Genomic DNA, 16,451 nt, shown 5'->3' on the forward strand with positions numbered 1-16,451 from the left:
CTGAACAAAATCCAGCAAACCCAGAAACTCCTGAGATTGTCTCGACTGAGCCTGTTGCCCTTAGTTTTAACAGAACAGATGTAATGTTTAGAGCCATATATTCCTGGGCTGTAACCTTAACTCATGACTTGCATGCTGTGTGTATTATTTGCACCTCTTGATGATTTCCACAGGTACAAGTTTTCCATTCAGGTGTGGAGAGAAGATGGCACACTACAAATGAGTTTTGTGGATGTCTGGTTTGAAGGTGATCATGGCATTTCCTAGGGCTGCAGAACTGTGTTGCTCTGTGTTCCTTGCTGGAAGAAGGAATTTTCTTTCAAAACCATCCTTCTTTGGATGAATTGTCTGCAACGTGTGGGCAGAATATTTCATGTGTACCTCGTCCTGTTTCTTCTTCTGACAGAGTCCATTGGAGCTGTATTTTTGACTATGTGACTTTGCTTTTCCTAGCTTTTGTAGCCTGAAGGTAGAGCACAGAAGGGTATGACATATTTCTACTCTTTCATGCAGTTTGAGGTAGAATAATGGAAAACTCATGGCTTCCATGTATTAGAGTTTTGCTTGTTCTTTTTTGCTGTTATAAAAATCTACTGATACTTTAAAATTTTTATATGCTTTAAATATAAATACTGATGCAATGGTGTTGCAATGCAACACCATATATATATGTATTTAACACCATAATATATAAATAAATACTGATGCAATGCAGTTATTTGTGGTATTTTTTTTCCTAAAACTGACCTTTGTTTGTTGCAGCTGAAAAAAGATTCTGGAGATTAAAACTTGTCAGTGTAATTACAGCTGTACCTATTTTCGTTCTCTCTCTTATAGAATTGCCTGTCTCCAATAACAATAAATGTGCAGTCTACTCTTTTTTCTCAGAAGGATGAAAACAAATATCCCTTTAGGTTTTTTTTTTGGTTGTTGTTATTTTTGAAGCACTTTTTGTAACCTCCAGAACCTGAAACAAAAATATTAATTCTAGGTAGGGATTGTTTGTCAGACATTGCTGAGGATTGGATGTATCCTCCTGTTTCTTTGGAAACAAGTATGTAAGATGGATGAACTTCAAAACCAAACTTAAGCCAGACATGGCTGAGTTGTAAACACAGGTTGAATGTAATTTTTGGAAATGGGAAATACAACCTGTAATAAGCTTCTTTCTGTGTTTGTGTGTCCTGTGTCCTCACCCATTGTGTGACTGGTAAATCAGAACAGAGGTTGAGACAGATATGAGAAATTTTTGCTCCATGAAGATGGTCAAACTGTAACATAGGTTGTTCGGAGGCACAGTGAGCTCTCTCTGAAGCTACTCCAAAGGCCTACAGCCAGACCTTGAGCAGCTGCTTTTTTGACTCTCCTTTTAGCAGCAGGGTTGGATTAGATGATCTCCTGAGGTCTTTTCCACCCTTTCCAACCCATTAAATTGTTCTGATTTACCCAAGAGCTGCATGGTCTGCGTTACCAACACAGGAAAAGCAGATGCCTCTGGTTTAAAGAACTGGATATTCAAGAGGTTCGCATAAGTTCTGATCAAGAAAAGTCGATTGTTTATTTAAACATTCTCTACTTGTACCTGTTTTGATGCCTGGAATACAAAAGTGCAATAGTCAAGGGAAGACCAACCTATGTCATCTACCTAAACTTCTGTAAGGCCTCTGACAAAGTCATGAAAGGGATGGCACTCAGGTTTTCTGTTGTATCAGTACTAGTTATACTTCTTGAACTTGGTAAGTATATGAAGATCTAGTTATGGCTGGATATTCACATACATTTTTAAAGTTGCTATAATATGCACTTGTGAGAACCCTTGTGAGTGTGAATTGTATTGGGGAAAATCTGCTTGTGAATCTCAGGAACTCTGGATGCATTGAGAGCCACGTGGAGGGAAATAAAGCAAGCATGGGATGCTTCCCCAGATTATTTACAGGAATGAAGTGGCAGTCTACATCCTCATGTGGGAGGGGTACTTTAACAGTTCTTTGATGCATGGGTTAGTGTTAGTGAGATTAACTCAAAAGCCCATGGATGCATTATACCTTTGCTTTCCAAGGCTCTTTAATGCCTACTCATAAAACCATAGGAGAGATTCATGTTGTGAAGGATTTTTCCCATAGAAAGAGAGAGCGGGTTTTGACTGGAGGAAAAACATTTCCTCCCACCCCACACACTTGTCTCGCTGTAGTCCCATATCAAAGGATGTTGTCTGAAGTGCACTTACACTGTAATGGGAAGCCACGATCTGGACTGTGAAGAAACAAGAGAACTCTACTTGTCTGCTTTTAAAACTCTGAACCTCTTTCCCTAATGGAATATGGACTCCAGAGCAAAGAACCAGAGGAAGTACAATTCGTATTTCACTGCGAAGTGTTACCTTGAGGGAGGTGTAAGGTGTGGATCACACTCCAGTGTGATCAGGGTCTGCAGGATATTGTAGGGCAGTGTGCCAGTTCTGTGGCATGGTAAATTCACTTGTGTAAAAAAGAATCTCCTTTTCTCAGACAAAGGGAAAGCAAAAAAGATCTGATTTATCCACAACTTGTTCATTAGAAATAAGTTGCTGCTTTTGTTAAGCACCAGAATTATCTGGTATTTTGGCATTTGCAAGCCTTTTTTTTTTTTGTTTGTCTTTACTTTTTTAATAAATTTTTCTTCTTTTTATAATTTTTAATTTTTTTTTAAATTTTGCTCTCTCCTTTTTTCCTTTTTTCTTTTTCCTGGAACCTTGTCTTCCTAATATTATGAGTAATTTCTCTGGTGCAATTGCAGGCTTTGTCTGTAAATAAACAGGAAGCCTCTTTTTCCTGGATATGGTAGGTATGGTATTTTGCCAGTGGCTTTCTGCCTAAACTGGGAGTTACGCTGTCTGTATTGCTCCTTTTTTTTTTTTCCCCCAAGTAGGTGCCTGTTTTTGAATTCCACTAATTAACATGTGTTAATGATGACATATGATAGAGGAAGTGCCTCAGGATAGCTCCAAATAATTTGAGTACTCGGGACTTCAGCCTCAGTTTGGGTAGGATTTGATTCTTTCTTTATGTTCTGAACAGATAACTGTAAACAATCTTTTTAGTGCCCCGTTTCCTTCTGGAATTGAGACCATTGCCATCCCAAGATCAGAAAGAGATTAATAAGATGCTTTTGCTTTGATATTGTTTGATCATCTGTAATGAAATTTGATCCACCGTTGTTCAGATGCATGTGTAAAAAATGCAATGGCTGCTTTGGTGCTTGGCTGAAGAGGCCCCTTTGTGCAGTTCTATTTGGCAGCTATTCAAAGGGCTTAATTTTTGCTCATGCATCCTGACTCAGGTTGTTTTGGTTTTTTTTTCTTTTGATGCTATTGTAAGACCAGTCACAAAACATGTCTTCTGCAGCTGTTATTGGAAAGCTGTTCTAGATGCTCAGTTCAGTGATAACTGTAAACCACATTTAGTGGATAATTTTTATTTGACTTTCTGCCAACTCTTCAGTTTATCTTGCTCAACTATGTTTAGTTTCTCTAAGGTTGTGTCCTCTAAGGCATTTTTGGAAGGTTTTTGGCATGGTAAGCTAGAAGATGCCGGCAAATCTTGCAGGGAGGATGCAGAGTGGGGAAAAGAGAGGGTCATCTGGTCCTTGGAGGGCTGGACAGTTGGCAAGTTTGAGAAATGGGGCATTGTGGCCTTTGAAGTCAAGTCACAGCAGCTTGTTAATCATCAAAATCCTAGCAAAAACACTAAGAGGCTCAGGTGCTGATCTGGGTGTATGTGGTTGAACTGATAAAAAGTTGATTTCATCTTGATTGATTGATAGTATTTCAAATAGGTGATTTAGGCTTAAGCACATGTGTCTTCTGTGAGGCTTCTGATATCTGATTTATTCAAGTATAATAAGTAACTTTTTCATAAAAGCATCACAGTATAGCACATAGTTATCCAGTGACCATTTAAAACCTTCAAAACACTTTCTTCCCTGTTTCTGTTGCAAAGCTTTTTCATCCTCATGACTTGTAGTCTTTAAAGGCATAAAGTTTAGTTGGGTGTTTTTTTTTAAAAATGCCAATTCTTTGTTTAGTTCTGTCTCTTTAGTTTTGCTTTAAATTTGTAATTTAATTTTAAGTAACAATTAGCTTCTGGTTGTGGTGAATCCAGTTTTGACCCAAGAGAGATCTCCTACAATTGTTGTCTTAAAATAAAAAAAGCAAAGACAAAATGCCAAATTAATTTACATTCTACTGGTAGGGAGTGAGTGTTGCATTTTCAATGTGTTTCATTGTCTGCAAAATTTTTCCTTCACAGTGCTTTCTAAAGCCTTACATGAGTAAAACTGAGTGGGGGATTACTTAACCAAATTTTAGTCCTATTATTTTTTGTTTAGAAAGTTTTGTGGTTTAGGTTACGCGAACAATCTTTGCAGATCCGGAGAGCTGCAAAATACTTGTGTGGTTTATCTGTTGAACAAAACAGTGAGAGAAGTTTGGAAACTTACTATGAAGCAGGCAAGAATTGAATGAGATGCAGGGGATTCAATTATCCTTGATTATCTTTCTCTGGTTTTGGGGGTCACAGGACTACTAATATAATTGTCACAGGAATAGCATCAAACTGTTTAATGTCATATCAAGTTTTGGGGAAGCTATACTCTATAGAATTAGGTAGTTCAGAATAAGCTGATACAATTTTTTTCTGTACCTAGTCTTTACAAGCTTTAATAGTTGTCTGCTTTACTAGTTCCTGGGTGGCCATGTGTCATATGTGTTCTCACTCTATTTTTGCCAAATCAGCCAGAGTTTGAAATACCATCTAGTGCTCACATCTAATCTGTTTTAAATCTGCACTCATGGTTGATATGGAACACAATGGTCATGTTTCTCCAGCCTCAAAGATTGGCGATTGCTAATTGAATTCTACATGTTTCATCTGAATTGTGTGCTTGCTTAGAAATTTGAGTAGATCAACACCATATCCCACCTTCCAACACCTTCAGATTAACTAAACAGAGGTTGTCACTGTCTTCCACTATTGCCTTTTAGAAATCAGCCATATATAAATGTCTTTATGTGTCATAACTGCTGTTTTAATTAAGATGAATTCAGCGCCAGGCTGGATGGGGCTCTGAGCAACCTGGTCTAGTGGGTGGCATCCCTGCCCATAGTTGGGTGGTTGGGACTAGTTGATATTTAAGGTCCCTTCCAACCCACACAATCCTGTGATTCTGTGAGGGCATCACCTGGTCAAATGTGCTAAGTTGATATTTAAGACTTAGGAGACTATGACTGACATGTGCTTTGGATCAAAGTTGTTAATATAATTCCTGTATTTATATAATTTATGATTGTCTTTTAAATTTTATTCACCAGCGATATCTAAGTGTATTGACACTGGATGAATTTTCTTTTGTCTTGATTCCTTTTCCTTCAGTCTGAAAAGGGCCAAATGATCTTATTCTTTTGCAAGTAAGGTAATTACAGTGACATCCTAACTTCAAAGTGTTACAGGTCAGACTGCATAGTTTATGGGTAGACAAGTTACTTAAACAGGAGTTTAGTTACAACATATAATTTCAGTATGTGGAGAAATTCTGGACAAGTTACTTGCTTTCCACTGTACTTTTCATAGTATAAAAGAATTCCTTGACCAAGGCTAAGTTGGTCCTGATTAGCTCTGCAATACAATTAAAACTCTCTTAACAGAGCTTCCATACCTCATCATGGTGAGTTTGACAGTATAAGTGCAATTTCTTTTCAGCCCCATCCTGTCCTAAGAGGACCATGGGAAGAAATCTTGTTGACTGTCTTAATGTGAAAGCTCCCTTGCTGAAGGCATGTATTACTGAGCTGCATAGCTTACAAGTTGCTGTTACCTTAGTCTTCCTTCCTTTTAGCCTTCAGCAGAAAAACTTAAATGAAGGCAGCTTATAAAAGCAGATGTCACAAAGAGGAAGGAATTGTGTCATATTTTGAACTGAGGAAGGAGCTGTTGCTCCTGCTGTACTCTTTATTTGTACATAAACACCAGTTTGCCTGTGGGTTGCATTCTGTTTGTTTGCTTGTTTTTCCTGCATGCAGTAGCTGACATACTGAAATGAGAAACTTTTGGAGTTTAGTGGCAGAAGTAAAGTTTACAGGTGTGCGTTAAGCAAAGGCTAGGTTCACATATGATGGTTACTATGTGGCATATAGAAAATAGAATGGATTCCTTTTAGGTAGAGGGAGTAATGTGACCAACTTCTTATGTTTATACATGAACAGCGTCACTTAATTGGATAAAAAGCATTCTTTCCTTTGGTAATGCTGGTATGTTAGTCCTCCAACAGACCTTGTACTGCCTTCTCGGGGTGAGGTGAGCATGTTTGTTGTTCTGTGTTTTGTCAGCTTGGTTAATCACAATCTCTCTATTTTTATAGAACAAATTCGATTAAAAAATATAAGGAACGTATATGGAAGGTGTTTGTGGTACCGCTTGCGACTGCTAAAACCACAGCAGAACATAATTCCTACAGTGAAGTACGTATGTTTCCTTTGCATGACTTTCTATTAAAGCAATTCTTAGTTTTTTAAAAATAGCAATACATTGGTTTGTAATCAAAGCAGGGTTTAGTTACTTTTGCATCACTAAAGAGACATTTGCAATCTGCTATATTTGAATAATTAATAGGTAATCATTATTGTTGAGTAGGGCTTGAAATCATGATGCATGCTGTTTGTCCTATATCAGATATCTGAGAAATGAGACCAGTGAGCCTCAGACGTAAAAAAATAAACAATTTTTATTTATTAAAAAAATAATTCTCCCTCACTGAAATTAGTAGTGCTAGTGCAATCTTTTGATTTAAATATTTAGTATGTGAACATATATACTCAAATATAAAAGAATAATAACTTTCTATGTTTGAAGGTGAAGGCTTTATATCCATCAGTTCCTTGTTACTTCCACCCTCAAAATATTTGCTGTCTGTTACACACCTGTGTCAGCTTTTTGTGTTTTGTTTGGTTTTTTTTTCTTTTTAACACATTGTCTAGAATCTAGTCAAAATCTTTCTGTAAAAATAGGAAATGATAATGTATACCTGCTGAGGACAGACTGTTAAAGAACAGAAAGAGACTTTGTGGTAGTGGATTATACTTGTTAAAAACTAGGAGAAAAAGTGGTATTAAAACTGAAATGCTAATACTTGCTTTAGTGTTTCTTGTTATTTTAATACTTTTTCTTTAAGAGTGATATGAGATGGCTTCTAATGTTATTAGAATGGTGCTAGAGCTAGTGGATTTGTATATTTAAAAAATTCTTTTCTTCCAAACAGGAAAATAGTCCTCCTTGCTGGCTGGGCATTATTTTTGTTCCTTGCATACAAAGTTTCCAAAACAGACAGAGAGTATCAAGAATACAACCCTTACGAAGTGTTACATTTGGATCCTGTAAGTAATAACATATTTCACTAATCTGTACCACTGTAATTGTATATTCTGTGTGTATATGTCTAATCTTAGACTTGTTTTTTCAAACAAAGTGTAGTGAATCTATCTAGTGTTTTTGTTCTTTTTTGGCATATGAAAGTTGCTGCTGCATGTTGTAAAGTCAGTTGCTACGTGCTTTTTGCCTATATCTGTACCAATTTATAACTTTTGTATCTAGCTTCTTCAAAATTCTAGTAATGTAGTGAGGTGGGTTTTTAAAAATCCTATTCTGATGTTGTTTTCCTCTCTGTGTACAGGAAGACAAAAAAAACCCATCTGCTTTGTATGCCCTGTATAAATCTTCTCTTTTAGGGATGCTGAAGAAACTGTATAAACAAGAGTGTGAATTAATTTGATTTACAGTTTCTCTACAGAGCAATGTTTGTAAATGAAGGGTTTCAATGAAGGGTTTCAACACTGAAGGGTGTTGGTGATGCACATTCAAGGCTAGCTTGAATCTTGGTTGTATCTCTGATTGCTAACAACAAATTCTAAACAGTGATCCCAGCCAATAGGTTTATTAAACTGGGATAAAAAAAGATATAGTTCTTACCTAGAAAATAGATGCAGTGCTTTGTTTATACTGAAAGACTGATTCAAAATGGATTAAAAAAATTACATATCCCAAGGACAGACTTTCTGAACTTCTTTTAAACTCTTCATCTTAACCACAATACCTCAAGCAGATTCTCTGCTTATGTTAATTATTTCCTGATACAAGGCTCCTCTTTTGAACAGTAGAGTCATCTTCCAGTTCTGGAGTCTGAGGTATGTTTCACTCTCAAGTCTAAAGAAGTATGCTATGGATCCAGCTCAGCACAAGAGCATGAATGAGCTTTGAATGTACCTGTTTTGATTAAATGTGATGTATGTTGTTAGTGTGAGAGAGCTTAATATGTGTGTGAACATTAGCAAATACATCTCTTGCCTTTAAATGACGTTGACATGTCATCAGAGAAAAGCAGCACCTTGTGCTAAGAAAGCCATTTATAGCAGATGAGAAGTCTGTAGCCTATTTCCAGCTAGAGAGGTAGAACACCTGCCTGTCTTGTCTAGAGCCAAGTTACTGCAATTCAGCCCCTGCTCAGCTCCTCTGTGACTCACTGATTGCTGACTTGAGTTCTCTCAGTGACGCATAGGAAGGAGCAATACAAATTTTTACTGTTGAATGGTATCTGTTGGACCCATGCAGTTTAAATTTTCATATAACTGGGTTAACTTTGAGTAAACAAATCAGGCTAGGGATTAGGTCACCAGAGTATTTTCCTTCGTTATCTTTGGGAAATTTCTGTAAGTAACAACCAAGAGGGGAAAGACAGGAATGCATGTAGTGAATTACAGCTTTGTGTTTATTGATGAAAACTTGTACATGTGCTCAAGACACATGCAATTTACCCAGGTAAAGAAACCAATTCTGGAATGCCTCAAGAACTGAGGGATGGCGAATGTTGTCATAAGGACTAGCTGAATGAAAGCAGAGATTTTAAAATGGGGAGGAAAAGATGGTTGTGATGATAGATAGTTGAAATAGGGCTCAAGATAAAAGTTCGGTATCTCAGAGTATGTTTCTTGCTTTTAGGCAATTTCTCTTAAATCTCATGAAAGGCTGTCAGTTTGGACTATGTGAAAAATTAACAGATTTCTTCTGTTACCATTCAAATGGAACCTTGAGAATTGTAGCCAGTCCTGCTGATGAGGTGATACAGATGCTAAAGTGTAGTTAGATAATGGAGCTGTTATTGTTAAAACATAACACCAGCAAAACCCCTCCCCCAAAATTAAAAAACTTAAAATGGTTGCAGATGCAAGCACTTTAAAGTTTTGATGCACAGTAATACACTTCTTTTCATTCACACTCTAGTCAAGATTATTTTTTTTATTTTATGTTAGCTTATCAGTTTATAACAAGAAGCATTTTTCTTCAGAGAAGAACCACAACACTGATGAAGTCCAGATAATGTACTTACACCAGATTTTATATGTAATATCTGCACTGTGTTTCGACCATAGGATAGCTCTTTTTGAAGCACATCACTTGAATTCATTAACACATAAAGTGTGCAAATATTAATGATTTATTTAATAAGTATCTGTACTGCAGTTTTAGAGATGGGATCCAAGGCATAAAGATGAATCTCAAAAGTGACTATATACAGGCACGTTCTGTGTTCCAAGCAGACTGACACCAGCTGTCCAAGGCTACTAAGCATTTCTGTAAGTCAGGCCTAACCTCTGTAGCCTAGCTTTGGAAAATGAGGAGTAAGCAATTAATGTAGATGGAAAACTTGTCAACTTGTCAGATATTATGTTCACCCTCTGTGTCAAAGAGAAAAAATTAGCTTTGTTTTTTCTATGGGCAGCATTCATGTGAGCCATGAAACTCACTCTACTCAAACAGCTTGGGATTTTTTTCCTTCCCTTTGTTCTTTTTACCCTATATTCTAGCTTCTGCTCCCTGTCTGGCATTCTTCATCTAGTCTTCAAACACCTGCTTTTAGTTGAAGTCTAATTGATAATGGAGTAAATTTATCTTGTGCATTAAATGAGGCAGGCATGCTGTTGAAAAACAGTATTGGAATATGGCAGACTATATAAAGTAAGATACAGTAAAAGCAAGTGAAGCCTCAGGGTAGTTTGATTTCTGGTTTAAATTTATTGAGACGTTACCATCATCTGTAAATAAATTCTTGTGTGTTTATTATGCAGTTAAGGTCAGCATGCTAGGCTTCTCTCACACAAAATATTGAAAAGTCTTATGGTAATTGTGTGAAACATAGCAGATGACAACATACAGAAAAAAACTTTAGCTGAACTTACTATAAAGTTTTGTTTGTTTTCTTGAGTAGTGAAGTTCACAGTCCAAGCTGGAAGTTAATGCACAGGGGATTGTGTTAGTGGCATTTAACAGCATGCTGGAGCAGAATGAAAACCAATCTTTCTCAGGTATATGTATTCCCTTCGTTCAAGAAGTTTGAAATAATTTATGGGTAGGACGATTCTAGTCAAAGGTGTTTATAAGTGGCAGGGAAATCTGCAGTTCCTGGTGACTGACAGTTTTATTTCTGCATACAAACTGCTGTGGACCATCATACTCCATCTATGAACTATGCCTAAATAGAAGAATATTGCAAGTGAGAATTCCTTGTATTCATGAATACGTTTAAGATTTGCCAAACAGATAAGAAATCTTTACTTTTTTTTTTTTTGTTCCTATGGATAGATAAGCAAAATAATCCAGAAATCCCAATATTCAGTCATCTGAGTGTCTTTTAGTTAGGCTGTGACTTGTATCTTCATTTAAAAACATAATGGTTGTAAGAATGTTTTCAGAAAAATAATAATGTTTTCATGAATTATATATATATATAGTTTAATGATCCTATGTTACAATATAATTCTTCAGTGAATGCTTCAGAAAAATGCTACGCAATATGTATTAGGATTCTATATAAGAATGAATGTCATTTAAGGTATTTATTAATAAATGCAAACCTTTCCTTTTGAAGGGAGCAAGTATATCTGAAATAAAGAAACAGTACCGTGCACTATCCCTAAAATACCATCCAGATAAAGGAGGAGATGAAGTTATGTTCATGAGGATTGCTAAGGCCTATGCAGCGTAAGTTTCTTTTTTACCTATGAAAAAAGGGAATCATAATATTATGGGGAGGACTGCCTTTATAGTAAGAACAAGGATGACCTAAGCAGGCAGGAAGAAGTGTGTTCAGATATGTAACAAAAGTCAAAACATGTCTTCCTGCAGTGTGTACTTGTTTTGTACAAGTTGGGAAGGATAATTTGTTTTGCACCTGTCAGAATACTGTAAGGTATTAGATCTCTTGTGTCAGCTAGGAAAAGTATTTCCAGTATAACACATATTAAATCTTAAAGATGACAAAGAACAAAATGGTTGTTGTGGTTTTTTTTAACCAACCCACTCTGTTACAGCAGTTTTGAAGTGATGCTTAGAAAATATATGTACTGTTCATTTCACCTGGTGGTAAAGCCAGAGAGTAAAAGACAGTACTTTAACTGTTCCATCCAGTGAAAAGCATGTCTCATTCTGGATCTGACTGTTTTCTCTCCGTTTGCCCCTATCCCTTTCCATTTATGCTTGCCATGCAGTCCTGATTTTTTTACTTGGTGTCTGTTTCATAATACCTGTGTAGTTCTTAAAAGCTGAGTCCTTGAATCTGCTTTTCCTCTAGAGTATTTTTTGGTCTTATCTTTTAGAGCGTTTTTATTTTTTTAGTATCTGAGAGAAGTCTATTGTAAGAATTTGGTGTAAAGGAAATCAAAATACAGGAATTTCAATACACGGTTCAATCACAATACCAGTGGGATTCGTGTTATTGGTGTCTCTAATACACTCACTGTCACAATGCTGATGGGAAGGCATGTGTGGCTTGAAGCCAGCTGGAGCCCATTGCTCTCTACAGAATTCTAGTTGCCTGGTTTTAACACTCTGGTGGACTGAGCCAGTGGACTCCCCTGATGCTGCTGCCTCAAGCTTGAGCCATTCATACTTTTTTGATGCACTCAAAGAGAAATGTTTCTACCACCAGTTGATCCCCTCAGCTGTTGATAGGTTTTTTATGTAAAACAAAGGCACCTTCATGTCCCCTTTGTGTGAGGTGGAGTCAGCTTCTTTGCAGCAGCTGTGCTGAGTCACTGGTCACTCAGAGCTTCACAGCATGTCACTCTTACCCATTGCCTCTGAGACTTCTTCAGTTATTGGGGTTTATTGCATCAGTCACAGCATCAGAGAACCTGGGAAGTTGGTGATTTCTGCCTTGAAATCAGTTGTGTGTGTGGTTAACCTTTCTGATGGAGAGTCCTGTTTGGGAAGAGGTGGGAAGGAAAACCAACACCATGCTCACTTGAGCAGTTTGGAAATCATACTTCTTGCTTAAACACATCTGTATCACTTAGAAAATGTCTTCAGTAGGAAATTCTGATATGCCTTTTTGAACTCCTGAAGCATGTAAATTATTTACTTTGCAAGCCAGTACTCAAACACTTGGCACTACAGTTTGATACTTCAAGCACTAGCCCATGGGCTGTGGCAGAGATATATTGTGAGGTAAATGATGCTGAAGTTCCTTGGCCATGCTGTCTTGAAATAATATTAAAGCTGCTGATTTGGTGGGTTTGCTTTGTCAACAAGTGAGAGACTTAGAAATGATCATGAGAGGCCTGACTTCTTCACTGGGTTTCTTATGTTACACAAAATCTTTCATACTGTGAAAGCCAGGTATTCTGTTTTCTAAAGCAGTATTCTTCCTTCTGGTAACAGGGATTACTGTCAAGGTGGCATACAATTGCCAAAGAACTGTAATTTCTGAACAGGCATAGAAACTCTAAGATTTAGGATGTGGTGTCTTATTAAATAAGAGAGTGTTAAGTTAGGAAACTTGGGAGTTCCAGGGGAAAAAAACTCGTACAACAACCAAACACAAGCTGGCAAAGGCTAAAGGTCTAGAATGAGATAAAGGCTCATATGGACTACTTCTGATCAGTCAACCCATCTTCCATGTTTACATTCCTTCAAGAAAAAAGATAAATTTCAATCTTTGCCTTTCAAAATGTACTGTGCTGTAACTTGACATCAAAAATTATTGTGTGCTGATGGGTATGCAGTCACCGTCATGAAAGGGAGATGGGATTGTGCCATCTCCTGCATGTGCATCTTCTGTGTCCGATTTCCTGTCAGAGTCCTTAAAGAATTTGCCTGTGTATCAAGGAGCAGTATAACAGTATTGTTTCCTATTAGATTTCATACAAAAAAATACCAGAAGCTGTTTAGCTTTTCAAACTACTTCTAAAGGATACACATTTTAAAGTTTCTGTTTGTTAATGATTTAGAGAAATGTCTTCTGTATTAACTTAGTATCTTTTCTTGTAACTAGCTTAACTGATGAAGAGTCACGGAAAAACTGGGAAGAATTTGGTAATCCAGATGGACCACAAGGTAACAATTATGAATGACAGAGGTCCTGTAATCGCTGTACATTGAGATGTGTAACATCTGATCAGTCAAGAAACACTTAGAACTTTATATAGCAACTTTCTCCTGTGATTAAAGCAACACATCTGACCAATTCTTTGCTTGTGAAGCTGGCTCTGGAGGTGGTGGCAGGGAAAGGCAAGAAAGAGTTTGCTTTAAACATCTCAAACTTTTAATTGTGGTAAAAAGAGAAGAATTTTTTTTTTATTAGTCAGCTTCAGTAAGTATCTAGGGAGATTTGCCAATATTAATGGAGGTGTAAGCAAAAAACAGAATACTGCTTATCAGAAACTTGTCGATTTTAAACATTTCCTGGTATTTATGATTAAATACTAGAGATGTATATAGAAAAATTAACAACTAGCCATAGTGCAGTAAATACTTTAAAAGGATATACATGGGGATAATTATTTTTGGGCCAGTAGCTACATGAAAACAATCCTGGTGATGGTGTGTCAAAGTTTTACAGTAGGTGATCCAAACTAAATTACTTTAAGACTGAAAGTTAATAATTTTTTCCTGATTTACAGTTGTGTGAATTGCTTGTAAAACACCTTTGTGATTGCTTAAGTGGCCTACTAAGGAGAAATGTTGCATGTTTCTAGCTGATACTCATTACAGGCAAAATGGAAACCTGCCATTTATTAAAGCAAGTTATACAACGTATCTGTGTGAATGAGTGACAGCTGGCTTGGAAATAATAAATGAAATTTGTAATTTAATTCTGAAGTGACAGGATGACATGAGGGTACTCTATCATCTGTGCTGTAAATTCTTCTGAATTATATCCACCCAACATAGGACATTAATTTTTAAAGTTAAAAAACCAACCCCAGCCCTTGTATTGGTATTTCAAAGAAATAAAATCTTCCCTCTTCCTTCAAAAAACATCTTCGTCAACTATATCAATCTGACAAAGGCATTTCTGATGGATTAAAGAGGACTAAATTCTTTAATTGCTGTGTTTTATAGCATAACGGATTTCTATCAGCTCTTAGCTTCTACTGCTTCCTTTGCTTGGCAAATAAGAGGTCTCTGTCCCTCTTGCTACAAAATACAGATAAAATCTTTCTTCAGAAATGCTGTCACAATATCAGCAAAATGGTACCATAAATTTTAATAGCATTCCTAGGACCTTTCTGGAGGGTAAATTGTTTTTCATATCCATAAGCTACTCGCTTAGTGTTGACAAGGCATAGGATTTGAAGTTAGGCAGTTGTGTCAGTGTCCTTGAATGGACCTGAAGCTGTGACTTCAGAAGAAAACTCAGCCAAAACTTGATAAGGCACAAAGATCCTTGGCTGGCTTAGTGATTGTATTCACAAACCTAAGAGATTTTGGATTCCCAGAGGGCAAAATTAAATGATTTTTGGCAGGCTAGCAGTTCATACTGTGAGTGCTAAGCCTCCTGCTCTTCTGAAAACTCTACCTCAGGCTCCAGTGGAATTAGAATTCTCTGGTTTATTTCTGGACCTCTCATTATTGTTTGAGACATCTGAAGGGTGGGAAAAGTCCCTGAATTTTCTCTCTCTATTGTCTAACCTTGTTCCACATTAAAGTGTGAGGGGCTTTCGAATTCAGTGAAATTCATCTTCTCTTTATTTGTATATCCATGGTGTAAAAACGTATCTGAGCTATGTACTCTAGTCTTCTAGTTCTGTATAGACAAAGGACAGATACAGTCCCTCATAGAGGTGTTTTCTGGGCTGAGATATGAAGCACATCTGGGCTTAGACATGCCCAGCCAGGTTTGATGGTACATCCCATCCTGTGTGGCCAGCACAGAGGAGCAGAGAGCAGCATTCCTCTCTATCCAGCTGAGGCAGTGTGAGGCCAGAGGCAGACAAACAAACATTTTTGCATTTGCATGACTTGCTCCTTTACTAAAAGTAAATGCAAAATCATTCAAAGACTGTTTACAAGCAGGTGAGTGGGATCTGAAGAGTATAAAGGTAGTCTACAAAAAGTGCCTTATAATTAAAGCCTATTTCTTTCCCCTTGGTATTTGCTGGTGTTTCAGCTCAATGAGCATGAGTGGGGTCAAGGAGACTCTCAGACCAGAAGAGAAAGAGCTTTTTACTGAGTTACTTCTATTCCTGGAACAATTTGAGGATACAATCCTAAAGGTCAAAAATATTGTAGTAAACTGAAATTTATTCCATCAGTAAAAGACAGATTTTTAATAGATTCTTCTAAAAATCTGTAGTCATTAACAGATTAGAGTCTGGAGATCTTACTTCTCCAGAGCAAGGCATTTCCTGTAACTTAATGGTAAATTCACTGAGTATCATCTGGTTGAACTCCTGTGGCTGAGGTGTGGTCAGGCTTGTCAGATGTTTGATTGGAGACTCAAGAAATAGTAATTTTCAACTTCGAGAAGCCGCATTAGGCTTGTGCATAAAAACTGTTTATCTGAATTGATGGCTGTCACAATCTGTTGGAGATGGCATCAGTGTAGCGCCTAACTTCATAGGGGTCCTAGCCCATCCTTTTTTAAGGCATTGCTCTTCATGGGTAACTGCTAGTACTAAGGAAAGCATGTTGTTTTTCTTTAAAGCAGGTGCTAGAGATCTTAGTCATACTTTCTTTTCTTCCCCCTGTTGATTTCATAGAACTCTCAGTATTGGGATAAGATAGTGTTTGCAAAATTTAATTTATTGCTGCCTGTGTCTGAAAAGCTATTTTATGCTACTTTCTATTCAGATCTGTATGCTGGAGATGTTAGAGAATCATGTCTTCTATTTTTTGTAGCCTGACTTCTTTTGAAATGAGAAATGTTCCTCTTTCTTTCTTACCAGTCACACAGAAATTTGAACTGACAGAGGGTTTTGTGTTTACAGCTTAGAACATTCTCTTAGAGGGACAAACCAATAGAACTTCCCATAGAAATAATTTGCTCAGACCATTTTCTTGCAGTTCATTTGCTTACTTAACTATATGTTTTTAAACTGCTGAAAACTCTGCAATGCAAAACTCATAAACCTTCCAATCTGTGGAATT

At 37.0% G+C, this 16,451-nt stretch overlaps 1 protein-coding gene across 1 annotated transcript in view; it reads left to right on the forward strand.

Annotated features, from left to right (window-relative positions):
- Positions 1 to 16,451, forward strand: part of SEC63 (SEC63 protein translocation regulator) — a 60,800-nt gene that overhangs the window by 12,502 nt on the left and 31,847 nt on the right. The window contains exons 2-5 of the mRNA XM_005518253.3: positions 6,394 to 6,493; positions 7,291 to 7,405; positions 10,951 to 11,063; positions 13,354 to 13,415. Coding sequence (XP_005518310.1) covers positions 6,394 to 6,493; positions 7,291 to 7,405; positions 10,951 to 11,063; positions 13,354 to 13,415 — 390 coding nt within the window. The remainder of the gene's footprint in view (positions 1 to 6,393; positions 6,494 to 7,290; positions 7,406 to 10,950; positions 11,064 to 13,353; positions 13,416 to 16,451) is intronic.

The sequence above is a fragment of the Pseudopodoces humilis genome, chromosome 3, assembly GCF_049639895.1.
Source record: "Pseudopodoces humilis isolate 2021_Gansu_Grassland_sample_001 chromosome 3, ASM4963989v1, whole genome shotgun sequence".
Taxonomy (NCBI): Eukaryota; Metazoa; Chordata; class Aves; order Passeriformes; family Paridae; genus Pseudopodoces; species Pseudopodoces humilis.